The sequence below is a fragment of the Theropithecus gelada genome, chromosome 3, assembly GCF_003255815.1.
Source record: "Theropithecus gelada isolate Dixy chromosome 3, Tgel_1.0, whole genome shotgun sequence".
Classification (NCBI taxonomy): Eukaryota; Metazoa; Chordata; class Mammalia; order Primates; family Cercopithecidae; genus Theropithecus; species Theropithecus gelada.
The window spans coordinates 101582276-101608285 of NC_037670.1; the positions used below are offsets into that span (position 1 = coordinate 101582276).

Genomic DNA, 26010 nt, shown 5'->3' on the forward strand with positions numbered 1-26010 from the left:
CTGGCCAACTGATGAATGAAATGAGTACTCAGACACAGGTATGCAGTGCAAGGGCAGATAGGGGTCTGCCTGGCTCTAGTGGTCAAAGTGTACCCCGAGAAGCTGGAGCTGCATGCTTTTATTCAGTGTAGGCTCGATGCCAAAAGCCTGGAGCAAACATAATCTGTGGGTAATTAACATTTATTGTTCCCCTTTCAAGGAACATCACGTGTGTGGGTGATCAAAGATCAGTTCCTGGTCAACACAAGTAAACAAGCCTGTTCAAGATAAATTCCCCTACATTCCCTTGTACCTACTCCTTGCGTCTGCCTCAGGGTCAGAGAACAGCTGCCTTTGGCTATTCTCCCCCGAATCTAGGCAGAGCCTTTGGACCTTTCAGAAGGCGTGCTGCTTTCCCTATAGTTTCTCCCACCACTCTGACTGATATCCTCCTTCTCCCCTTTTTCTGTTTTTTGCATCAGGTTTTCTTGATTGAAGAGTACAGCTATGTGCAGCAACAGACTTGACAGGTGCAGCAGTTACAGCTTGTGTTCCACCGTTGCATCCTAGAATTAGTAAATAACATAAGACACACATGAGTAGAATCAGTAATATTCTTTTCCAAACAAAGAGTGACCCCCAGGAGTGGGGGTCTTTCCAGGAGAGGTGTTTTTGCACATTGTTCTATAGGGCTGTTACTGAGGAACCCCGCAAGGGGTATGTTAATCCCTCATAGCCAAGCAGTCACATTGTTAGAAGCAGGGAAGAGGATGTCTACCCAAGTAACAGGGCAGAAGAAAGGCGGATCTAGAAGATGGGCCTAATAGAGTATAGCAGGTACAGGTTGCCAATAGCGTGAGAAAATAAGGAAAATCAATACTCTACAAGAGTTGCAATGTACAACAGAGAGCATAGCAAGGAACAGATTATCTGGAGTGAACAGTGTTTGCATCCAGAGCAGGATTCGCTCACCCTACTGAGTTTTCTTCTTGAGCATAATGTCCGGGGCCTGTGTTGTCCAAGGAAGCTGCATCATCCAGGGCTGCAGGTTCTACAGGGTCATTTCCTTTATTTTTGGTACCAGGTTGGTCCCAGTCACCCCATGGTATGGTTTGATGCGTTGTGCTGGAATCCAAAGAGGACCTGAGGGGTTGTGAACACAAGTATATCTTCTTCCCCACATTAACAAATCATTTGGACCACACCATAGATTACGATTTACATCTTTCCATAAAACTAATTGTATCTTGAGTGATTTTTGCAAAGTGCTTCTCTATAGCCGATTGAAATTTATCTAAATTTAAGAAATTAAGGGTAAATAAGGCTTGTGCCAATAGCGTTGCAGGGGCCTTACTCATATTCGCCCTTTTTTGTTTTCTGAGCATATTTTTAAGGATGGAATGGGCATGTTCTACTATGACCTGTCCTTGGGGGTTATATTGTGTCTGGAATTGATTCCTTCCAGTGGGTTCTTGGTCTCACTGACTTCAAGAATGAAGCTGCAGACCCTCAAGGTGAGTGTTACAGTTCTTAAAGATGGTGAGTCCGGAGTTTGTTCCTTCAGATGTTCAGATGTGTCCATAGTTTCTTCCTTCTGGTGGGTTTGTGGTCTCACTGGCTTCAGGAGTGAAGCTGCAGACTTTCACAGTGAGTGTTACAGCTCTTAAAGGTGGCACATCCAGAGTTGTTCGTCCCTCCCTGTGGGTTTATGGTTTTGCTGGCTTCAGGAGTGAAGCTGCAGACCTTAACGGTGAGTATTACAGCTCATAAAGGTAGTGCAGACCCAAAGAGTGAGCAGCAGCAAGATTTATTGCAAAGGGCAAAAGAAAAAGCTTCCACAGCATGGAAGGGGACCCGAGCAGGTTGCCGCTGCTGGCTCAGTGGCCAGGTTTTTTCCCTTATTTGGCCCCACCCAAATCCTGCTGATTGGTCCATTTTTACAGAGCGCTGATTGGTGCATTTACAAACCTTTAGCTAGACAGAAAAGTTCTCCAAGTCCCCACCCAATCCAGAAGCCCAGCCGGCTTCACCTCTCAATCCCCCCTCTAAACAGGACACCCCAACTGCTGTTGGGAATTTGGCTGATGACCACTCTAGCTACTTCTTGCTGGATAAGGGCAAAGAAGGGGTCCTGTAGTTGTAATGTCCTCCAGAGGGGAACTCTTTAGGCCAGTGGAAGGGCCAGTGGGTCGGTCCAGGGGTCCTCAGTAGAAGTTGTTATTGAACTCATTTGGGGTTCCAGTTGTAAGACCATCTGTAGCTTGATGGCCTAGATGCTAGAGGAAACAAATTTGACAAGAAGGTTAAAAATACAGGACCCAAAGGCAAGTAACAGCAAGGTGGCTGCCACGGGACCTAGAAAGGGGAGGAGCCATGTTGCCGAACTCCAGAGGTTGGTATAAGAATTTGAAAATCATTGTCTGATTTCAGAAGCCTTTTCCTGTAAACGCCAGATGGCATCTTGTACTATCCCTGACTGGTTAGTGTAAAAACAACACTTTTCCTCTAAGAAGGTGCAGATTCCTCCTTTCTCAGCAGTGAGGAGGTCTAGGCTTCAGCAGTTTTGGAGAGTCACTGCTGCCATAGAATCTATTTGGGATTGTAGAGTAAGAATAGATTTTGTTATTTCTTGCAAACTGTCTGAGAAATCCTTTGAGAGTGTCTGGTAGGTAGTAGATAATGAAGTAGATAAACCTCCTCTTCTTGTTTCTGTAGCAGTAGCCATTTCTAACACTGTAAGTAGGGGTATTAGTTGTATGGTCCTGTGCTGACAGACTTGAGCTTTGAGGGGTACTGATAGGATCTGATTTCCATAAGATTAGAAGTTAGGGTAATATATGTTACTCTGTTAAGTTTCAGCAAACTTTACTTTTGTTGAAAACCTTGTAAGTTTGGGATTTCAATTATTATTCTTTGCTATTAATAGGACCTTGTTCAGTCCATATTAACTTAGAATTGGTATATGGCTCCTTCCTGATTCTGTAAGTACTTTAAAGTTTGACTGAGTGCAAACAGCTGGCATGTTTGAGCAGACCAATTATTAAGCAATTTTAATACTCATTGTGTCTTTTTTCCCTTAATCGCTCAGGAAGAACCATCTATCCTCCTGTCCTGAAGGGAGTTCCTCCTAGGTCTGGTCGGACTTTTGTATGGTAATTAGTTAAGATTTAGATCCCCTGCTGGAAACCTGTTGGGTTAAGGATTTTTGATAGGAAAGCTATGGGTTGTCAGTGGCCTCAGTGTTTTCAGACTATGCCCTTATTTACACTGACAAGGCGGTATTGGAGTGTTACAGGGTCGCAGAAAAGACCTTCAATTATCAATTACAGGTTTTAAAGTTACTTTGGCTTTTAAAGGAATAGGGTACACTGTTTTTTCTTTACTACTTCCATTTCTCTTTCTTTCTCTTTGTCTCTTTCTGACTCCCTCTTTATCTCTCTCTTTTTCTCTCTCTCCTTTCTGCTGGTGTTTCCCTGCGTCTGCCACCTGCTTATGCTGCTGTTCTCCCCTCTTCCTTCCCTGTTTGATGGCTTTGGCAGTGTAAGACTGCCACCTCCTTGGGTTTTTGTACCGCGTGCAATAACTCCATGATTTTCTTGTGACATTTAGTGGGGGTTCCCCTAGAGGTTAGGAACTCCCTTCCCTTCCATATTGCAACATGGGCATGTAGGATTAAATAAGCATACTTGCTATCTGTATACACAGTTATTCTTTTTCCCTTTCCCAGTTCTAAGGCTTGGGTAAGTGCCACTAGTTCTGTTAACTGAGCACTGGTCCCTGGGGGAAGAGGCTTACTTTCAAGTACGGTTACTATGGCATAACCTGCCCTTCATATCCCATTCTCCACAAATGAAATTCCATCGGTACATAGGTTAAGGTCAGGATTGGCTACAAGGGGGCTTCTAAGAGATCATCTCGGGCGGCATAAGTCTGGACTATAATTTGTTGGTATTTATGCTCAATTGGTTCCCCATCCTCTGGGATACAAGGGGCAGGGTTTGGGCCCACAAACATACATATTTGAAGCAGCGGTCCCTCATGGTGTAGTGCCTGGTATCTAAGTAGGTGGTTGTCCGATAGCCATAAACTTCCTTTGGCACCTAGTATGCCATTTACATCATGAGTAGTCCAGACAGTGAGATCCTTTCCTTGTATTATTTTGATAGCCTCTGACACTAAGACAGCCACAACCACAACCACCCTTAAACAGCAAGGTCAGCCTTTTGCCACTACATCAGTTTCCTTACTTAGGTATGCCACTGGTTCTGGGGTTGTCCCACGAGTCTGAGTAAGGACTCCAAGAGCTATCCCTGCTCTCTCTCTGATGTATAAAGAGTTTTGTCCTGTGGGAAGGCTTAAAGCTGGTGCTTGTACTAGGGCTTGCTTTAAGGTTTTGAAGGCTGTTTATGCCCCTGGTTCCCATTCTACTAGATGAGTATTTGCCCTCTGGGTCTCCTTGATTAGAGTATAGAGGGGCCTGGCTATCTCGCTGTATCCAGGGATCCATAGTTTGCAAAAGCCAGTGATTCCAAGGAATCCCCACAACTGTTTTAATGTCTTAGGATGAGGATAAGCCAGTATAGGCTGTATTCATTCCTTGCTGACGGCTCTGGTTCCTCTAAGATTAGGCCTAGATATTTGACCTGCTGTAGGCAAAGCTGGGCCTTTGACCTAGATGCCCTGTACCTTTGATTAGTTAGAAAGTTCAAGAGACCGATGTTGTACCCAGTCCGTTTATTCCCCAAAGAAGACCACCAGAGACTGCAGTCAAAGCCAAGCGGCAAGGATCTTTATTGCAGGTTCGAACCTGGACCCCCGGCCGAACGTCGGGCGAGAGCCCAGAGGAGGGTCAGGAACTGTCTTTTATAGTCAGCAGTAAACAAGTACAGAGTCATAGGGGTCTTTTTGAACGACACAGGCTTGGGATTGGTTGATATTTGAACAGTGCGAGTTGGCTGTTCTTGATTGGTTCCCACCATCTCCCGCCATCTGTGCTATTTCAGTTACTCTTCTGACATGTTTATGACCTCTGGCAGGGATTTTCCTAACCGGTTTGTCCCGGCTTCAGTTCCGGGAGCCAACTGTATTGTTCCTCCTACATTTCCCCCTCTCACAGGAAACTGAGGAGTCCAATCTTGGATTCCTAGGGGGTCATTTCTATTTCTTCTGTACTGTGGGGGTCAAGGGGTTGGTACTGAGTGCGGAGGACCATAAGCTGAATAGTGTCAAACCTTTCTCTGACAAATGTTAATATTTTGTTAACAATACAAGGCCCTATGGTCAATAGGAGTAGGAGGGTTACGAGTGGCCCAATGAAGGGGGCCAGGAGGGAAAGCATGGAGGAGTTCCACCAGCTATTGGCAGCTGAGGCAAACTGTTGCTTCCTCCTTTCTAGACTTAGTTTCTGTAGCTGCTGGACCCGGCTTTCTACTAGCCCAGATTCATTTATGTAAAAACAACATTCCTCTTTAAGGAACATGCACGTACCCCCTTTTTCTGCGGTGAGTAGGTCTAAGGCCCTCCTATTTTGTAGAGTCACTTGAGCTAGAGAAGTGAGCTGTCTCTGGAGGGATGCTAGAGATTCAGCTGATGCTTCCATTGCCACGGAAAACTGCTGGAACAGCTTGTTGCTTTCTACTACTGTATGGCCTAAAGCCCCTCCTGCCAACCCGGCTGCTATGAGGGATGTGGTGAGAGAAATCCCACAGACGAGGGGGAGAAATACTGCTCGCTCATGTCTAGGGGTTTCTTCGGAGGTTGTGCCTGTCCAGCCGAGGAATTCGGCAGGGGTCAATAGAGTTAGCCTAGGGACCAGGGTGAGGGGGAGACATATCCGTCCACCATCTTGAGGCTGCACAGATAAGTTTTTAAACAGGGTACCATTGCACCAGAAGAATATGCCAGGTGGAGCATGTAGCGGGGCACTAGGAAAAATGGCGGTGTGGTTACAAAGGCTAGAGTTGCTAGTTGCATAGCAATAGGGAGACTTTTCTTGGCTGGGATTACGATACAAGAGGACATTAGAGACAGGTGATAAGTTCTGAGGGCCTACCGTTTGATTACTAGGTGGGCCAGACAGAGGTACGGCAGTTAATGGCGGTCGCCCTAGGGCTGCACACATAAAGCAGGAGGACAGATCACTTAGGCCTGTAAGATTGGCAATAGCTAACCCCTCCCTCATTAGGGCTAACCATGAAAAGGGACGGAGCTCCTGTGACAGTTTTTCTTCCTGTTGGTGGATGTTTCCATGGACTAGGGACTGAACTTGGACTAGGCTACACCACAGATACAAGTGGCTCCTGGGCCAGGTACTGGTTGAAGAATAGTACACCCCTCCATGTTGTGGGGTTGTCCACCGAGAGTCCCAAGGGTCTTTATCCAGGTGTAGGTGCCCGCCCTTTGGTAGAAATTCCACCCGGTTTCTGTCCATTGCCTGACTGAGTGGGTTTTGCAATAGCTATAGGGGCATCCTGCACTCATCCACTTCCAATACTTTTGGCAGTTATATTGGGTCTGATCAAACTCAAAACATATGGTGGGCAATGCTGGCTGAGCAATCTGAAACCCTGTAAAGTTTAGTTGAATCACGGCATTGCACCCTGAGCGGGGGAAGTCCGCGCTGGCCAGCAGTTTTCCTGCCCGGGGAATCTCTCCCGGATGGGTCTGGTTCTCATAGAGCCAGAACCGCCAGACGAAAGGGTTCATGGCAACATTTGCAGTGAGTAGGGGTAGCAAGGAGGGTAAGTACAAGGTCATAAAGAGAATTAACATAGTTACAGTGGCCTACGGCGCCAATGCAATGCCAGTTTTAAGGGGTTGTCTTTAGATCGATCTATGGTCCAGGCGCCTGGATCCTCTGGCGCTTCTAAGTCTTGCGGTGCCTCCAAGTTCTGTCCGAGGAGGTCTGCAGTCAGGTCTATCAGCTTGACGTGGGAGTGGTGGATCCACGGCGCGACGCCTTCTACCTTGAGAGCAGTGGGGGTGGTCAGGATCACCTGGAATGGTCCTTTCCACCGTGGCTCTAGGTTCTCTTGTCGGTGTCGCTTGACCAGGACCCAGTCTCCTGGCTGATAAGGATGAGGCACCGGTCAGGGTCTGGACTCGTACAATTCTCACAGCCTAGGCCACACTTCTTCCTGAACTTTCTGTAAAGCTTGCAGGGAAAACAAAAGCTCAGAAACACTTTCAGATTCCAGTTTTAGCAAGTTATCTTTTAAACTGGGAACTATAGGCGGGGCATGGCCAAACATAATCTCATACGGGGTAAGTTTTAATCTATAGGGGGTATTACGGGCCCTAAACAGAGCGTAGGGGAGTAGGATTACCCAGTTAGCGCCAGTCTCCATGGTCAATTTAGTCAAGGTCTCTTTCAGAGTCCGATTCATCCTTTCTACCTGTCCTGAACTTTGGGGTCGGTAAGCACAATGCAATTTCCATTCAGCCCCAAGGGTGGAAGCCAAGCCCTGACTTACCTTAGCGACAAACGCTGGTCCATTGTCAGACCCTATCTGAGCTGGAAAGCCATACCTGGGGAGAATTTCTTCCAAAATTTTTTTAGCGACAACTTGTGCGGTTTCTCGTTTAGTTGGGAATGCCTCAGTCCAACCTGAAAAGGTATCTGTGAAGACCAGTAAGTACCTGTAGCCATATTTACCTGGCTTAACTTCAGTGAAGTCTACTTCCCAGTAGACTCCGGGCCTGGTTCCCCTCAACCTTGCCCCGACTGCTTGGGACTGACTACGGGCATTGTTGAGAAGACAGACTTTACAGTTTGCAGCTATATTACTGGCCTTCTCAGTCACATGTCTGATTTTAAGCTTGGTGTGTCTGATTAAGTCTGACATTCTTTGGGCCCCTAGGTGCGTGGATAGGTCAATGTGTTCCAGTACCTGTTGTCCTAGCTTCTCAGGCAGGATGAGGTTGTCATGTGTGTCTGTCCACCATCCATTTTGAATCTGTTTTAGTGAGAGTTTGTCTATCCACTGTAGGTCTTCTTCTGAGTATTCAGGGTTATAAGGTAGGTCCCTGGGCCCCGGGTCGGGGAGTTGTAGTGCAAGGAGCTGGTTTAAAGCTTTTGCTACATCTCTGGCGGTGGAATCCGCTAAGTTATTGCCCCTGGCGACTGGGGTGACTGGTTTCTGGTGTCCTGGGCAATGTACGATAGCTAGTTTCTTTGGCTTCCACAATGCCGCTAGCAGGTCAAGGATTTCTTCCTTGTTTTTAATGTCCTTTCCTTCTGCTGTAAGCAGCCCCCACTCCCTGTAGATGGCCCCGTGTATGTGTGCAGTTGCAAAAGCATACCAGCTGTCAGTATAAACTGTCAGCTTGTGACCTGCCCCTAAAGTAAGAGCCTGGGTGAGTGCTATGAGTTCGGCTCTTTGGGCTGATGTCCCGGGGGGCAGTGGTTCGGCCCAGATTACCTCGGTCTCTGAGGTTACTGCCGCTCCTGCATATCTTTGTCCGTGGTAAACAAAACTGCTTCCATCAGTGAACCAAACAAGGTCCGCGTCTGGCAGAGGGAGGTCCTGCAGATCCTCCCTGACTCCGTGCACCTGGGCTAAGATTTCTGAGCAGTCATGGAGGGGGGCGTCTAGGTCTGGGGTTGGTAGCAGGGATGCGGGGTTCAAGGTTGTCAAAGGCAGGAACGTTATCCTGAGGGGATTCAGCAGCAGCCCTTGGTAATGGGTGAGCCGTGCATTGCTGATCCAATGGTCGGGCGGCTGCCTGAGAACCCCTTCAATGGCATGGGGTGTGGTGACCCGTAGCTCTTGCCCCATGACAAGTTTGTCTGCATCCTGCACCATCAGGGCAGTTGCTGCAATAATTCGGAGGCAGGGGGGCCATCCTGCGGCTACTGAGTCTAACTTTTTGACAAATAAGCGACTGGCCTCCGCCAAGGGCCTAAATGCTGAGTCAATACCGCTTTAGCCACACCCTTACTGTCATCCACGTATAAGTGGAAGGGCTTGGTTATATCAGGGAGCCCCAGCGCGGGGGCTGATAGCAAGGCAGTTTTGATCTGTTGGAAGGCTAGCTCAGCCTCCTCCGTCCAGTTAAAAGGCTGCTGCTCTTTTGTAGCTTGGTACAGGGGCTTGGCCATCTCTGCAAACCCGGGTATCCATAGCCTACAGAATCCTGCCGACCCCAGGAATTCCCTTACTTGTCTTGTTGACCGGGGTCTAGGGATGCGTAGGACTGTTTCTTTCCGGGCACTGGTTAGCCAACATTGCCTCCCCTTTAGCATGTACCCCAGATAGGTTACCTCCGACTTGCAGATCTGGGCCTTTGTCGCCGAGGCTTGGTAGCCAAGCTTCCCTAGGGTTTTCAGAAGGCTCTCGGTTCCCTGCACACAGGCTTCTGGGGACTCGGCGGCTATTAAGAGATCATCAACATACTGCAAAAGAGTTATTTCCGAGTGTTGTCTCCTGTACTCACCCAGGTCTTCATGGAGGGCTTCGTCGAACAGGGTCGGCGAGTTCTTGAATCCTTGAGGCGGTCTAGTCCATGTTAGCTGGCCGTTTATACCCCTTTCAGGGTCCGTCCATTCGAATGCAAAGATTTCCTGACTCTTAGGAGCCAGGGGTAAGCTGAAAAATGCATCTTTGAGATCAAGGACAGTGTACCATTGCTTTCCTGGGTTTAAGCTGCTCAAGAGAGTGTATGGGTTGGGTACAGTAGAATGTATGTCCATGGTCCTCTTATTGACTTCTCTTAAATCTTGTACTGGTCTGTAGTCCCTTCTATTAGGTTTTCAGACGGGTAACAAGGGGGTGTTCCATGGTGAGTGGCAGACACGCAGAACTCCCTGGTCTATGAGCCCGCGGATGTGGGGCGTTATTCCTTCCCTTGCCTCTAGGGGCATCTGATACTGTCGGACCTGCACTGGGTCTGCCCCAGGCTTAAGTTCAACCAGTATGGCAGGACGGTGTTTTGCTAGTCCTAGGCCCCCAGTTTCTGCCCAAACCTCCGGGTAACGCTGGAGCCAGGAACAGACTTCTTGGTTGGGGGATACCGGATCCTGATGGAGCCTATATTCATCTTCTAGAGTAACAGTGAGGATGGATATAGGTCTGTCCTGGAAGTCCGTTACCTTGGGGCCTCCTGGCTGAAAGTGGATTTGGGCCCCCATTTCTGTCAATAGATCTCTTCCCAGCAAGGGGCAGGGGCTCTCAGGGATGACCAAGAAGGAGTGTGACACCTTGCCTGCCCCTAAATTCACAGTCCTCTGAGTTGTCCAGGGGCACTTTTTTACTCCTGTGGCTCCCTGTACTCATGATGAATTTTTAGATAGTTTTCCATAAGGTTTGGTCAGGACTGAATGCTGCGCCCCGGTGTGGACTAAAAATTGGACCGGGGACCCCTCCACTTGCAGAGTTACCCTAGGTTCGGGGAGGGGTTCCAAACCCCGTCTCTCCTAGTCAGAGTCCTGGGTAACTAGTATGGGGGTAGGCTTTTGCAACCTGGAGTCTGGCTGTCTCTTTTTCTTTGGGCAGTCTTTGATCCAGTGACCGTGTTCCTTACAGTAAGCACACTGATCTTTTTCTAGTTTCTGTTTGGGACCACGTGTCTGTTTTTTCGAGTTATTTCCTGCCTGAGGGAGGGCGGCCACTAGGATCTTAGTCATCTCTTTAGTTGCCCTTATCTGCCTTTCTTCTGGGGCTTCCCGGTTGTTGTACACTTTATTGGCAATGCGGAGGAGGTCCTGGACCTGTTTTCCTTCTAAATCCTCTAGCTTTTGTAGCTTCCTCTTAATATCTGGTGCTGCCTGGTTCACAAAAGACATCACTACTGCTGCCTGGTTCTCGGGTGCCTCTGGGTCCATAGGGGTGAACTGCCTAAAGGCTTCCATTAGTCTTTCTAAATATTCGGTGGGGCTTTCTATCTTCCCCTGCAATACTGAGTACACTTCAGCTAGATTTGTGGGTTTGCGGGCTGCTGCCCGGAGACCTGCCATTAGAGTCTGGCGATAAATGAGTAGCCGTCCCCTACCTTCTGCCGTGTTGTAGTCCCATCGCGGTCTGGTCAGGGGGAAGGCAGCCTTAACAAGATCAGGATTAGCGGTTGGCTGGCCGTCATCACCAGGAACTAATTTTCTGCCCTCGACCTGTATTCTTTCCCATTCCTCCGTGGTAAACAGAATCCGGAGAAGCTGCTGACAATCATCCCAAGTGGGCTGATGGGTAAACATAACACTGTCCAACAGGGATATTAAATCTTTTGGATTATCCGAGAACCTGGCATTTTGAGATTTCCAATTGTACAAATCACTGGTAGAAAAAGGCCAATACTGGAGTCGGGGAAGCCCAGTATCATCAGGGGGTCCTATTTCTCTAAGGGGTAGTGCTATGGTGGACTCAGGGGCCCGCAAGGTTGTCTCACGTTGGACACGTCCGCGCGTTCGTCCCACCGGTCCCCCCAGGCCGCTTTCGTTTTCCATTTCCGGCGGCGCTGCTGCTGCTTCTCGATTTTCGTGTTCCCTTGGGGGGGCAGCTGGGGGGATTTGGAGGCGAGGACTGGGGTGTGGGTAAGGCAGGGGTTCTGAGGGTTCTAGTGACAAGGGGTCTTGGCTATCAGCTAGCACGGGGCCGGTGGTGCAGAAGGAATTTTTGGCTTCTGCGAGTGCTCTGTGGGCCACGCGACCAATGCCTTACAAGGCTCGGGTGCCTGCACAAAGGGAACTAGCCAAGGTGGGGGATTTTCTACAAGATCCTGCCACACTAAGATGTAAGGAATTTGGTCAGGATGTCCCGAGCGTCCTGGCAGGAAGACTTTTGCCTTTACTTTAACTATAATAGGGAGACAAAAAGTACCCTCCGGGGGCCACCCTACACCGAAGGTGGGCCATTCTGAGCGGCAGAAGGTCACCAACTTTCCTTTTCTAAGTTCTACACCGAGGCCATGGCGCCTGGCCTTCATGTCTTTAAAATTATCTACAAGGAGGGAGAGCGGTGTGCTTTGGGTGCCACCCATCCTTGGGGTTTCTGGAACTAAGAGAAACAAAGATAGAGATTGAGAGATTGGTCGGAGACAGAAACAAATTCCGCTGTGCTTTTGTCCAGTGACTCCTGTAAAGTGAAAGTGATTAGCAACCAAATAACACTGAGTAACAGTCGTCCAGCGACTCCTGTAAAGTGAAAGTGATTAGCAACCAAATAACACTGAGTAACAGATCGCAAGCACGTCTCAGGTTGTTAGTCCCCGATCAGAGACAGACGGGCCAACTGGATACAGAGGCCCCAGATGGGCGCCAGAGGACGTCTCCTACTGGCCCCCTAGGTGGCTGCCCTATAGCGCGTCCGCCAGGACTTTGCCACCCTTAGTACAGTGCCCGCGGGATACAGACAGACAAAGACATAGCCAGCTTACTTACTGGGCAGCGATGATCCGTTGACCCGTGGTCTGGTGGGCTTGGGGGAATCCCAGACGAGCCCCCAGATGTTGTACCCAGTCCATTTATTCGCCAAAGAAGACCACCAGAGACTGCAGTCAAAGCCAAGCGGCAAGGATCTTTATTGCAGGTTCAAACCTGGACCCCCGGCCGAACGTCGGGCGAGAGCCCAGAGGAGGGTCAGGAACTGTCTTTTATAGTCAGCAGTAAACAAGTACAGAGTCATAGGGGTCTTTTTGAACGACACAGGCTTGGGATTGGTTGATATTTGAACAGTGCGAGTTGGCTGTTCTTGATTGGTTCCCGCCATCTCCCACCATCGGTGCTATTTCAGTTACTCTTCTGACATGTTTATGACCTCTGGCAGGGATTTTCCTAACTGGTTTGTCCTGGCTTCAGTTCCGGGAGCCAACTGTATTGTTCCTCCTACAACCTAGAGTAGCCTGTTGGCATGAGGCTTCCAAACTGGTAGCCAAAAGTAAATCATCCACATACTGAAGGATCAGAGAGTCTGGACTTGAGAAGTGGCCTAGATCTTGGGCCAGTGCCTGACCAAATAGGTGAGGGCTATCCCTAAACCCTTGGGGTAAGACTGTCCATGTAAGTTGGGACATGTGGTCTGTGGGATCCTCAAAGGCAAAGACAAACTGGGAATCAGAGTGCAGGGGAATACAGAAGATGGTATCCTTGAGGTCCAGAACAGTGAACCATTCTGCTTCCTAAGGTATTTGAGAGAGCGGGGTATAGGGGTTGGGTACAACTGAATATAGAGGAATTACTGCCTCATTGATGAGTTTAAGATCTTGCACTAGTCTCCACTGACTTGTTTTTGTACTCCTAGAATTGGAGTGTTGCAGGGACTGCTGCATTTCCTTACTAATCCTTGAGCTTTTAAATGTTTAACAATATCCCATAATCCCTTATGAGCTTCAGGCCTTAAGGGATATTGCCTTTGATAAGGAAAAGTGGTGGGGTCTTTTAGCCTGATTTGGACTGGGCAGGCATTTTCTTCCCTTCCAAGTTGTCCTTCCAATGCCTAGACATCAGGGTTGATTCCCTCCTCAAGTAGGGGACAACAAATGGGTAACTTGTTCCCCATATTCATATAGAGAATAGCTCCAGCTTTGGCTAATATATCCCTAATAAGGGTGTGGGACTTTCAGGCATAACAAGAAAGGCATGTGAAAAGAGCAAAGTCTCCCAGTTACAACTGAGGAGGTGGGAGAAATACCTGGTTACAGGCTGTCCCATGATTCCTCAGATGGTAACGGACCTTGAGGACAGTCATACAGGACAGGAGATTAACACTGAGAAGGCCGTGCCAGTGGCCAGGAGGAAGTCAATTTCCTGGCCCTCAATGGTTAAACGTACCCAGGGCTCAGTGAGGGTGATGACATGAGCTGGCGCTTGCCTCAGGCACCCTCAGTCCTGTTGTTGGATCATCTGGTTGGGGGCTTCTGACCCAGAGAACCATTCCACTCTGGGTTAGTATGCCTTCCAGTGATTGCCTCAGCATAGCAGACATGGACGAGGGGGTGGCTTGTTTCTTGTTGGACAATCTTTTTTAAAGTGTCCTTGTAAACCACACTGATAAAAAGCCCTACCAGGTGATTGGCCTGCTCCATTTTCTGTCCTCTCTGAACCATCAAGGTTTGTTTGTCTGAGGGCCATGACTAAGGCTGCAGCCTTTCCCTGATCTCACTTTTCCTTTTGGGCCTGTTCTTCTTGGTCCCTATTATAGAACACCAAGGTTGCCAGGTTTACTAATGCCTCCAGATTTTGTTCAGGGCCCAGGGCTTTCTTTTGGAGCTTTCTCCTGATATCTGTGGCTGATTGATTGGGTAATAAACTTATCTTTTAGAATCAATTGATCCTCTAGTGAGTCAGGTGACTGGGAAGTATATTTTTCTAAGGCCTCTCGTAGCTGCTCAAGGAAGGCTGAAGGATTTTCTTTCTTTGCCTGAGTTATGGTAGACATCATTGAATAATTCACGGGCTCTTTCCTAATTCTCCTTAGTCCTTCTAGAACACAAGTCAACAGATGTTTATGACTCTAGTCCCCATGATCTGAGTTGAGGTCCCAGAGGGGATCCATACGGGGGACAGCTTGCTGTAGGGAATTTGTCCCTTTCTTCGGCTGTCATTCTATTTCCAAACTCTCAGACTGCAGCTAAAGCTGCATTCTTTTCACTAAAGGCCAGGGTTTGATCTAACAATAGCATGACATCTCTCCAAGTGAAATTGAAGGTTTGCCCTAGACCCTGTAGGACATCTATGTACCTATCAGGATTATCTGAAAGCTTCCCCAGGTCTGCCTTGATCTACTTCAAATCAGAAAGGGAGAAGGGGACATGTGCCTGGGTTGGGCCAAATTCCCTTCCCCCTACAGCTCGAAGGGGACGTAACTGATAGCCCTGGGGTTTTTGTGGTCCTTTGGAGATTTCTTTGCTTATTTCTTTCTGGGCAGGGGAGATTAGAGGAGGCTTATCATTAATAGGAAGGGGAGCTATAGAGAGACTAGGATATGCGGGTAAGCTGAAAGGTCCTCCTGTGGGCTGTAAATTACAAGCTTTGCATAGTTGTGTATTCTTCAATGAATAGAAAGCTTGGACATAAGGTATTTCACTCCATTTGCCTTCCCTCTTACAGAAAAGGTCAAGCTGCAGGATAGTATTGTAATTTGTACTTCCCTCAGGTGGCCATTTTTCCCCATCAGAGAGAGAATATTGGGGCCAAGCCATAGTGCATTAAAAAAAAGCCACCTCTTTTTCAGGGTTTGCAGGTCAAATTGGTCCCAATGGCTTAGGATGCATTTCAAGAGTGAGCCTGTTGATGCCTGAGTGTTTCCCAACTGAAAGACAAAACCACCCATGGTTTTGGTTTGTTTCTCTCCGGCCCAGTAACCCACAACGGTCCCTGGACCCTGCTGATTGGAATAGTTGTGCTCACTAACACAGCAGCAGAAACACTAGTTTTCCTCCTAGACCACAAGGAAGACCAAGGAAGGTCGGATTTAGTGGCCCTTACCAACACATTCTCGAAAACCTCTTAGAGTCCTAAGCATTCTCCTGTTAGTATTGGGACTTTACACATGTCCTAAAAGATATTATGCCCCAAAAATGAAGTGAAGGGCCATACCCTGAGGGAAGAAAAGGATCTCCAGGGTTGGAAGAATGACACCTTTTGTCCTCACTTGAATAGGAAGGATACAATTTCTGAGGCTCCCCATATCCTAGCTTCAGAAATAGCTTTTATTAGGCCTGCTTGTCTGAGGAGGGATCCTAAAACTCCAGATAGTCCTCCCTATGATGGGACTATGGGCAAAAATTATGTCTTTCTGATTGGTGAGACTAGGTGCCTAAAGAAGGTAACAGAGTCCTGGAGTTTATACTAGAAATCATTCTTATAGGAGAAACTAGAAAAGCACCAGAGACAGGGAGTGGTTTTTAGAAGTGGGACTAGCCTCAGAGAAGAGAGGTGAGAGGAAGTTTGTCTGACCGGCATTAGGACCCAGGAGGCAAGGGTCAGGATAGATAGGATAGATGGGCGAGTCTCACTTGGGCGACATGACTTTGAGAGTTCTGTTCATGGCCACAGGGTCAAGCAACCTGTCATTGAGACCCTGGAGCTGAATGGCTTTCCTCTCTGTCAACCCTTGGCTCAGCCCCGATGTACAGGAAAAGTGGAAGCTGGTTCCAGGCAAACCAATGCTCCCAACTCCGAAGAGTCGGGGGTTGTTAGAGAGCCCTTTCCCAGAAAGCCTGACACCTGTGTCTTTAGTCCAGCGGCTGCACTAGTTGCTTTTAACTGGCCAACAGGTGCTTGGTATTTAGCCCCCAAATTCTAAGGAAAATCTGACAGTAAAACAGGTCCGATGGTATTCACCACTTGGTGATTGTCCCTTCATGGTCGCCAAATGTGTCCAGAATTGATTCCTTCTAGTGGGTTCTTGGTCTTGCTGACTTCAAGACTGAAGCCGTGGACCCTTGCAGTGAGTGTTACAGTTCTTAAAGATGGTCTGGTTCAGAGTTTATTCCTTCAGATGTTCAGATGTGTCCAGAGTTTATTTCTTCTGGTGGGTTCATGGTCTCGCTGGCTTCAGGAGTGAAGCTGCAGACCTTTGCAGTGAGTATTACAGCTCTTAAAGGTGGTGTGTCCAGAGTTGTTCATTCCTCCCATGGGTTCATGGTCTCGCTGATTTCAGGAGTGAAGCTGCAGACCTTCACAGTGAGTGTTACAGCTCATAAAGGTAGTGCGGACCCAAAGAGTGAGCAGCAGCAAGATTTATTGTGAAGAGTGAAAGAACAAAGCTTCCACAGCGTGGAAGGGAACCCAAGCTGGTTGCTGCTGCTGGCTCGGGTAACAGCTTTTTTCCCTTATTTGGCCCTAGCCATGTCCTGCTGATTGGTGCATTTACAAACCTTTAGCTAGACAGAAAAGTTCTCCAAGTTCCCACCTGATCCAGAAGCCCAGTTGGCTTCACCTCTCAATATGGGATACCTGTGTAATGTTGGATGTTCTATGTATGACAGAATTGTTGAAATTGGGAGCTGGTGTAAGGCAGACCATTATTAGTTTTAATCTTTGTGGGCTACCCCATAAATGCAGAGGTTAAGATGTTTAATGACATAGCGGGAGGACTCTCTAGAAAGAGCATGAGCACTAATTAGGTGGGAATTGGTATCAACGGATAAATGTACATATCTTAGTTTTCCAAATTCAGGGATGTGCATATCAGCTGTTTGTCATAACTGATTAGGGTTAACACCTGTTGAAGGAGGGGACATGCCTGTGAGCTGGCAATCTGGGCATTGCAGGATAATTTGTTTAGCTAGTCTCAACTGAAAATGTTGGGATAAATTTCTCCAATTTTTGTGGAAAAATTGATGTGATTGGGTGGCTTGGTCAAACAGTGATGTCATGACGTGCAAATCTGCTTGATCATTGCCATAAGCCAGTGGGCAAGACAGCGAGCTGTGGGTCCAAAAAAATGTGTGATAAAAACAGGATGTGTTCATTGATCCAGGAATTGCTGAAATCAAACAAAAAGGGCCTACAGGATGGGCTCAAGAGTGCACTTAATAAAGGCTGTTTCAAAGTTTTGCAATAAATAAATGAAGTAAGCAGAGTCACTAACAATATTGATGGGCTGAGCAGAAAAGGTTTCCAGGGCCAATATTAGGGCTCCAACTTCAGCTCTCTGAGTACTAGTAAATCCAGATTGAGTGAGGGAGTTATGCAGATACCTGCTTTTCCATTTTTATCAGAGCCATCAGTGAAAAGCGTTAAAGCATTAGGTATGGGGGAGTGAACTACCTTTGTAGGCATAACTACAGGAGTATAAGAACTGAAGTAGTTTGTCAGTGGGAAGGGCATGTTCAATATGGCCTGTATAATCAGAGAGTGCTATCTGAAGGTCTAGAGATAGGGGCAGGACTGCTTCAAATTCTTTTTTACTTAAGGATATTCTTATGACATAAGGGTCATAACCTTGCAATTGATTGCATCATTTGCAGCCTGTATAGATGACTTTACTAACTAGCTGGACTTAGGGAGATAGTGTTTTAGTGCCAGTATGTGAGCAAAAACCCATTCTAGGAAGTGTAGCTCTGGGGCCATCTGTCCTATTAATCCTGTTGGGGAATGTTTAGTAGGAAATACAAATAATTGGACTGAATATCATGGGTCTGAGAAATAGCTTGCTCTGTTTCCTCAATTTCCCTTTTTGCAGTGGGGGTTAAATACCTGGGGGTGTCCAAGGCTGCATTACCTTTAGGATAGAAAACAGGTTCTGTAATTTGTCAGTCATTATGCCCAACGTGGGGCGGAGCCAGTCACTATCACTCGGTAATTTTTGATTATCATTTAAGGTGTGTACATTGTTAGTATTCAATTTAACCTCTTGAGGTCTTACTGAGCAGGAAGTTAGTATGTATCCAAGATATTTCCAAGGGAAGGACATCTGTACCTTTTCAGGTGCTATGATTAAACCTGGTAACTGTGTATTCCTCTTGACAGAGGCATATAAACTCAAAAGTATTGGCTCCCTTGGGGCTGCCAGTAAGATGGCATCCATATAGTGGGTGATCTTGCAATTAGGAAATTCTTTTCTACTGGGGAGCAAAGCCTGATTTACATGATACTAACACATGGTAGGACTGTTCAGCATTCCTTGAGGAAGTACTTTCCAATGAAATCAGCAAGCTGGCCTTTCATTATTGATAGCTGGTATTGTAAATGCAAATTTTTCTCTGTCCTGCTCTGCAAGGGGACTAGTACAAAAGCAGTCTTTTAAGTCAATAATGACTACAAGCCAATCTTGAGGAATCACCATGGAGGGAGTCCCTGTTGAAGGGACCCTATAGGTTGCAAATTAGCACTGATAGCACGTAAGTCATGCAAAAGTCTCCATTTACCAGACTTTTTGGGAATGACAAAAATGGGCAAATTCCAAGGGCCGTTTGATGATTCTGGATGGCCAGTTAATTGTTCCTCAACGAATTCATGGGCTTTTTGTAATTTATTTCCCTTTAAAGGCCACTGTTCTACCCAAATAGGATTTTGAGAGAGCCACGTCAGGGGTAGGGAAGGAATAACAACAGTGGCCATTACTAGAAAGGGGTCTGCTATTCACATAATTCATCAAATTCTGCCCTCCAGAGGAGGAATTGACTGGCCTCTAACGTTGTTTTACCTAGCACTGACAGTCCTATTGGGTCATATGGAAGTAGTCTGCTATAGCCTTAATTAATCCTCTCATAAATGGGCTAGTGGCTCCATTTTCTCTAATGCTTTTTCTTATTAGTGTTGAAAGTAATTGGCCGATTGCCTTGTAGATCTTACATCACCGGGCAGACCAAGAACTCCCCTTATAATGCTGCTAAGACAGGGTCCCATAACTGTAGTGTATCTCTTGTCTTTTTTCCAATGTATTGGGGGAGAGGGCTCAGGGAAAACCTCTGTGGCACCTTTACCCAGTAACAACAGGGCTGAGGAAGGAAGAGGAGGCAGTAAGGTAGACAATGGTTCTTCTTCCATTCCCTTTTTAGGCTCTTCTGTGTAGAGCGGGGCCAAAGCAGCCCTAACTAAGGCCCATAACGTTAAAGATGTTACTGGGACCCACTGCCCTTGTACATGATGTAATTTAACATTTCTTCCCAGAGCTCTAGGTCTAGTGTGCCTCCTTCTGGGAACTATGGGTTATGGAAAACAACAATTTGCATTAGGTCCCTTAATTCAGCCTCTGAAACTGAGGCTCTGCTAGCTTTAAGCAGCTGTTTCAATATTTTTATATACTATTACTGTTGAGCTAATAACTGGGTTTCCCATGATGAAACCCTAGCTTGAAAATCCCCTCAAACTTGGAAATCCAGAGCAGGCACCAATTACTTACAGCACAGTCACTTCACTTTCATTTTTGAGGGTTCCATCATGATCCATTGCAGTGTTCTTCACACGGGCACCACCTGCCGGGCCTGTCCACAGAAAAATAGTACTCAGACACAGGTATGCAGTGTAAGGGCAGCTAGGGGTCTGCCTGGCTCTAGGGTCAAAGTGCACCCAGAGAAGCTGGAGCTGCATGCTTTCATTCACTGTAGGCACAATGCCAAAAGCCTGGAGCAAACACAATCTGTGAGAAATTAACATTTATTGTTCCCCTTTCAAGGAACGTCAGGTGTGTGGATGATCAAAGATCAGTTCCTGGTCAACATAAGTAAACAAGCCTGTTCAAGATAAATTCCCCTACATTCCCTTGTACCTACTCCTTGCCATCTGCCTCAGGGTCAGAGAACAGCTGTCTGGCTATTCTTCCCCGAATCTAGGCAGAGCCTCTGGACCTTTCAGAAGGCGTGCTGCTTTCCCTATAGTCTCTCACACCACCCTGACTGATCTCCTGCATGTTTGCAGTGGCTGGTACCGGTTTTTTCTTTCGATATTGAGTGTGCCCTTTAGGAGTTCCTGTAAGGCAGGCCTAGTGGGGACAAAATCTCTCAGCATTTGCTTGTCTGTAAAGGATTTTATTTCTCCTTCACTTACGTAGCTTAGTTTGGCTGGATATGAAATTCTGGATTGAAAATCTTTAAGAATGTTGAATACTGGACCCCACTCTCTTCTGGCTTGTAGGATTTCTACAGAGGGACCCCACTGTTAGTCTGATGGACTTCCCTTTGTGAGTAACCTGACCTTTCTCTCTACGTGTCTTGTGGTTGCTCTTCTCGAGGAGTATCTTTGTGGTGTTCTCTGTATTTCCTGAATTTGAATGTTGACCTGTCTTGGTAGGTTGGGGAAGTTCTCCTGGATAATATCCTGAAGAGTGTTTTCCAGCTTGGTTCCATTCTTTCCATTACTTTCAGGTACACCAATCAAAGGTAGATTTGGTCTTTTCACATAGTCCCTCATTTCTTGGAAGCTTTGTTTGTTCCTTTTTATTCTTTTTTCTCTAATCTTGTCATCTTGCTTTATTTCGTTAAGTTGATCTTCAATCTCTGATATCCTTTCTTCTGCTTGATTGATTTGGTTATTGATAGTTGTGTATGCTTCACGAAATTTTTGAACTATTTTTCAGCTCCATCAGGTCATTTATGTTGTTCTCTGAACTGGTTATTCTAGTTAGCAATTCCTCTAACCTATTTTCAAGGTTCTTAGCTTCCTTGCATTGGGTTAGAACATGCTCCTTTAGCTCAGAGGGGTTTGTTATTACCCACCTTCTGAAGCCTACTTCTGTCAATTTCTCAAACTCATTCTCCATCCAGTTTTGTTCCCCTGTGGGTGAGGAGTTGTGATCCTTTGGAGGAGAAGAGGCATTCTGGTTTTTGGATTTTCAGACTTTTTGCACTGGTTTTTCCTCATTTTCATGGATTTATCTACCTTTGCTCTTTGATGTTGGTGACCTTCGGATGAGGTCTCTGAGTGGACATCCTTCTATATTGATGTTAATGCTCTTCCTTTCTGTTTGTTAGTTTTCCTTCTAACAGTCAGGCTCCTCTGCTGCAGGTCTGCTGGAGTTTTCTAGAGGTCCACTCCAGACCCTGTTTGCCTGGATATCACCAGCAGAGGCTGCAGAACAGTAAAGATTGCTACCTGTTCCTTCCTCTGAAAGCTTCATCCCAGAGGCAATAAATATGACACCAAAAGTACAAACAAAAATGGAAAAGATTTTAAATGTCTTTAAATTAAAATTTAAAACTTCTACACAGTAGATCTATAAACTTTGTTTATAGATCATAACAAGGTTACAGGACAAACCACAAACTTGAAAAATATACTTATGAAGTGAATTAATTTCAAAGGATTCATGTATAGAATAGCAAATCTAAAAGTTTGTGATCCAAAACAAGTTAATAGTCCAAAAATTGTTGAGGACCTGAAAGAACTTTTCTGAGATGTATAATTTTAAAAATAGAAAACTTATAATATTTATTTAAAATCAAAAAACAAAATTGTATGTTACTATAAATAACAAATTTCCTGCAAAATAAGTTCACCATAACAAATGGAAAATAACTTTAATGACAAGAGTGGTCTTGTTTGGATTTTTGCAAATCTCTATAAAGTCTAACTTAAGGAAGACAGCCGGATTATCTTATTTGCTTCTGCATTCAAGTTATTGCAGTCTTAGTTTACGTATATAAAGAAAATCCAACCTTATACAGATTGTAGTTGCAAAGGGGAAATCCTCACTCACACTCTGAAACAATGTCAATGTCTCCCAGGGTCTCTGAACCGCACTTTAAGAATCACTGTTCCAGAATGAAGAATTTCCACAATTCAATGAGAAAAAACATAAATGTCAGTAGTGGGGGAGGGGGAAGGCCAAAGGTTTAAATAAGCAGCTTTCATAACAGGAAATCCAAATGTCCCAAAACATTTTTGTTACTGTTCAATAACTTTAGTAATCTAGGAACTTTAATTTAAAATGACAAGGTAACTTTCCATACCCAAAAGACTAACCAGAAAAAATTAAAATCTGGCAATTATAAATTTTCATGAGTGTTTAGAACAATGACAATCTTTATGTACTGCTGGTGGATTTGTAAATTGTCACCTTTTGCAGGAAAAAAATGAACAATATTTAATAAAGTTTCAGCTATCCGTACAATTATACCAAGAAATTTCCCTTCTAGATATGTAACTTAAAGAAGCACCAGGTCATTTGCACAAGATTGACCTTCAGGGCATTGTTTGAATAACAAAACTAAAAATAACCTAATAGAAAAATAGCTAAATAAACTGTGTTATTTAGTACAATGGAATTCTATGTAGCGGTTAAAATAAAGTGACTGTAACTACATTTTTTTAAATCACTTAGAAATATTTCACCTGTAACATTGACTAAGTTTCAGAATGCTACACAGAATAGGATACATTTTTAAAATTTATGACTGCATGAAAGTAATCCCATATATCATTTCTGTATATAGTAATTATGTGTGTGTGTATAGTGAAAAAATTAAAAGCATGGCAAAGAAAGTCATACATCTTCAGAATAGTATGTCTAGATGGACAGACAAGGAGGGTGATCAGAACAGAGAAGAATACAGTTATATCTCATGTTTTATTCATCAACAAGCTAATGAAAACTGAAGCAAATATGGATAAAATTTGACAAAATTGCATGATGGAAGATATATATATAACTATATATATAACTGTATACAGTTATGTATTATGGAAGATATATATATAGTTATATATATATAACTATACAAATTACATGATGGAAGATATATATATAATTATATATATAACTATACATATATAACTATATAACTGTATACATATATAACTATATATATATCTTCCATCATGCAATTATATATATAACTGTATATAGTTATATATAACTATAGATAGATATCTATATATATCTAACTATATAGATAGATATATATATATATCTAACTATATAGATAGATATATATAGTTATTCTCTATACCTGGCTGTATATTTACAACACTTTTAAAAAATTAAATTAAAAACCTAGGTTCCCACCAGGTAGTGTGGACAGCAGACATGGAAAATTAGTTGGGATTGAAGTATATAGCTGCAATTTTAAAACATATGCATGGCAACTTCAGGACAATAAATGGACATTTGAATCATCAGAGATGGGCTTATTATTTTTCAGTTGTTCATAAATATGTTATTAATACTCTATCCCCATGATTATCCTTCTGGGTAACAGAATGTTTTTGCTAATGTTTGTTATTTCCCTGCAGATGGACACTGCTATGAATATAAATGGATGGCCAGTGCTTGGAAGGGCTCTTCCCGAACAGTGTGGTGTCAAAGGTCAGATGGTATAAATGTAACAGGTAAACCTCCAGTTTCTCTTTGTTCTTTGAAAATCTTCCTGTAACACACTTGTGATTGGTTGAAGAAAATAGTTAAGGAAACAAAGTTACTCTTTCAGTATTCAAAGCCTGTTTGGGATTCAGGATGCCTAAGCTGTATATACCCACCTGCTGACCAATGACAAATTATTTTATAATGGTTCAAATTATCTCTCACCTAGCCTTTTTAGGTATTGCTGCTGAAACGTATTTAATTAAAATACTATGTAATTCTAATAAATAATTGTTATAATTTTCAGACCTTTTCTAGAAATGTTATACATGAATAATTTACTATATGTTTAAAAATGATCAGTTTTTTGACTTTCTGCTTGTGTGCCTTGAAGGCATATAAACACAGACCAAAAACACCACCAAGGGAGTATGATACAAATCCAAATATCTTGCTTAAATTCAGATGTCTATGATTTAGAGATTTTTAAACTAATTAACAGAGAAGACCTACTGGTGGAGTATTATACAAATCTAAATATCTTGCTTAAATTCAGATGTCTATGATTTAGAGATTTTTAAACTAATTAATAGAGAAGACCTACTGGTAAATTTCAAACCCAGACCATCTGAGCAGCTCATCTACTGTGCCCGCATCCCCAAATTATTATATATCCAAAGAAGAAATCCAAAGGAAGAAATTTTTTTGATTGTACTTCGACCAATACATGCCTCCAAAGAACTACTCTAGTGTGCAATTACTAAAAGCCTATCTGAAGCCTGTAAGCAAGCATGAGGGATCCCAAGGACCCCTTGAAGGAGGAAAAGACTTTGGCTCAAGATAGGTAGTGAAGAACCAAGCAAATTTCCTAGAAAGAAATGCAAGTCAGAACCAGAACCTTAATTTCAGGCACATGGACCCAGAAATCTAAGCCTTTCCATAAACAATTTCTTTTTATAAATATAACTTACAGGAATTGCCATTGCATAGCAACAGCAGGAGCCTTGACAGTTAACTGCTCAGGCTGACTTGCTGCTGTGTTTTGACCCTGCTGTGGGGGAAAAATACAGTGTACATTTGGATGCCTCTGAGTAATGTTCATTTATAAATTTCACTTTAATATATACAGTAAGAAACAGGATCAATATGATTTTTGAAAACTATCCATCTTTATATTGAATTTTAAATTACCTGGATTTATTGAAACCCAATTATTTATTTCCTCTGTATGGGAGCTGGATCAGGATGTCAATTTTTTTTCTTTTGAAGATATGATTTTATACATGAGAAAGCTCTCTCAAGAAATCCTTAATAACTCCCTGTGGTCACATATATAACAAAGAAAAGACATCTAGTAGAAACCCTTTGCTCTCTCACTGTATTATTTTTTGGAAGAAGCATCTCCATCTACCCCACTCTAAGAGGTATGGAGTGAGAAGAGTCCTGGACAGGGATAGACAGGCTTTCTGAATGAGTTGTTGTTACAGAAGTCATCCATTCAGCTCAGAGATTGGAAATAAATGTCTCCATTCTAACAGCTTCTCTAGATGATCCTATAGGTTTGCCATTTTTTGATGCAAATAATATTTACCTGACTTTTCTTCCATATATTAAAAACTCTTTTTCCACTGCAATTGGGGCTATTCCCCCAATGCAAAGGTAAGTCAAATTTTAAATGACTTACCTATAAAATCATTACTTTTAATTTCTTTTCAATTCAGCAAAGTGTCCAGTGGATTATTTCTAATGCTATTCAGTACCAAAAGGCCAATGTGTAAATGATGTGTGTTAAACTCTATATGCATTCTTTCATCTTTTAGGAGAGATGAGATTATGACAAATAGACAAGCATGTAAAGTATATTACCTATCTTGATCAATTGCTTTAATTTATGAATTGTCCTTATAAGAAACTCAAAATATTGCTTTGTATGTGTGTGTTTAATGATAACAACTTCAATGTGGCCAATTAACTGCAGTTGCCTTGCAATGACTAACTGCTTTTCTGTGACAATTTTTCTGTATTTTGTGATTGCAACAGAGAGGAACACAAAGAATTGGCAATAGGCACCTGAGATTAAATTCCAGAGAATCATCAGTTCCATAAACAAAGAAAAAATTTTATTTTGCTAATATTATGTTAAACTGAACAAGTATAGTTTGAAAATATGAGTCTCCTTCATGTCACCAATGTTTTTTATATCTATTTCCGTTTAAAACCTCACTTGAAACAACTTAGGCACAGTTGGTACTACACTTGAAAATAAACAAGAGAGAGATAAACAGCTGTAATATCAAGTCAAAACCATAGTGCAAAATAAATGATTTAGTAGATACATTTGTTTTCTTCACTATAT

General features: G+C 44.2%; 1 protein-coding gene across 1 annotated transcript in view; it reads left to right on the forward strand.

Moving 5' to 3' along the window:
* Positions 1–26010, forward strand: part of THSD7A (thrombospondin type 1 domain containing 7A) — a 510460-nt gene that overhangs the window by 478793 nt on the left and 5657 nt on the right. Inside the window, exon 24 of the mRNA XM_025379535.1 lies at positions 23588–23683. Coding sequence (XP_025235320.1) covers positions 23588–23683 — 96 coding nt within the window. The remainder of the gene's footprint in view (positions 1–23587; positions 23684–26010) is intronic.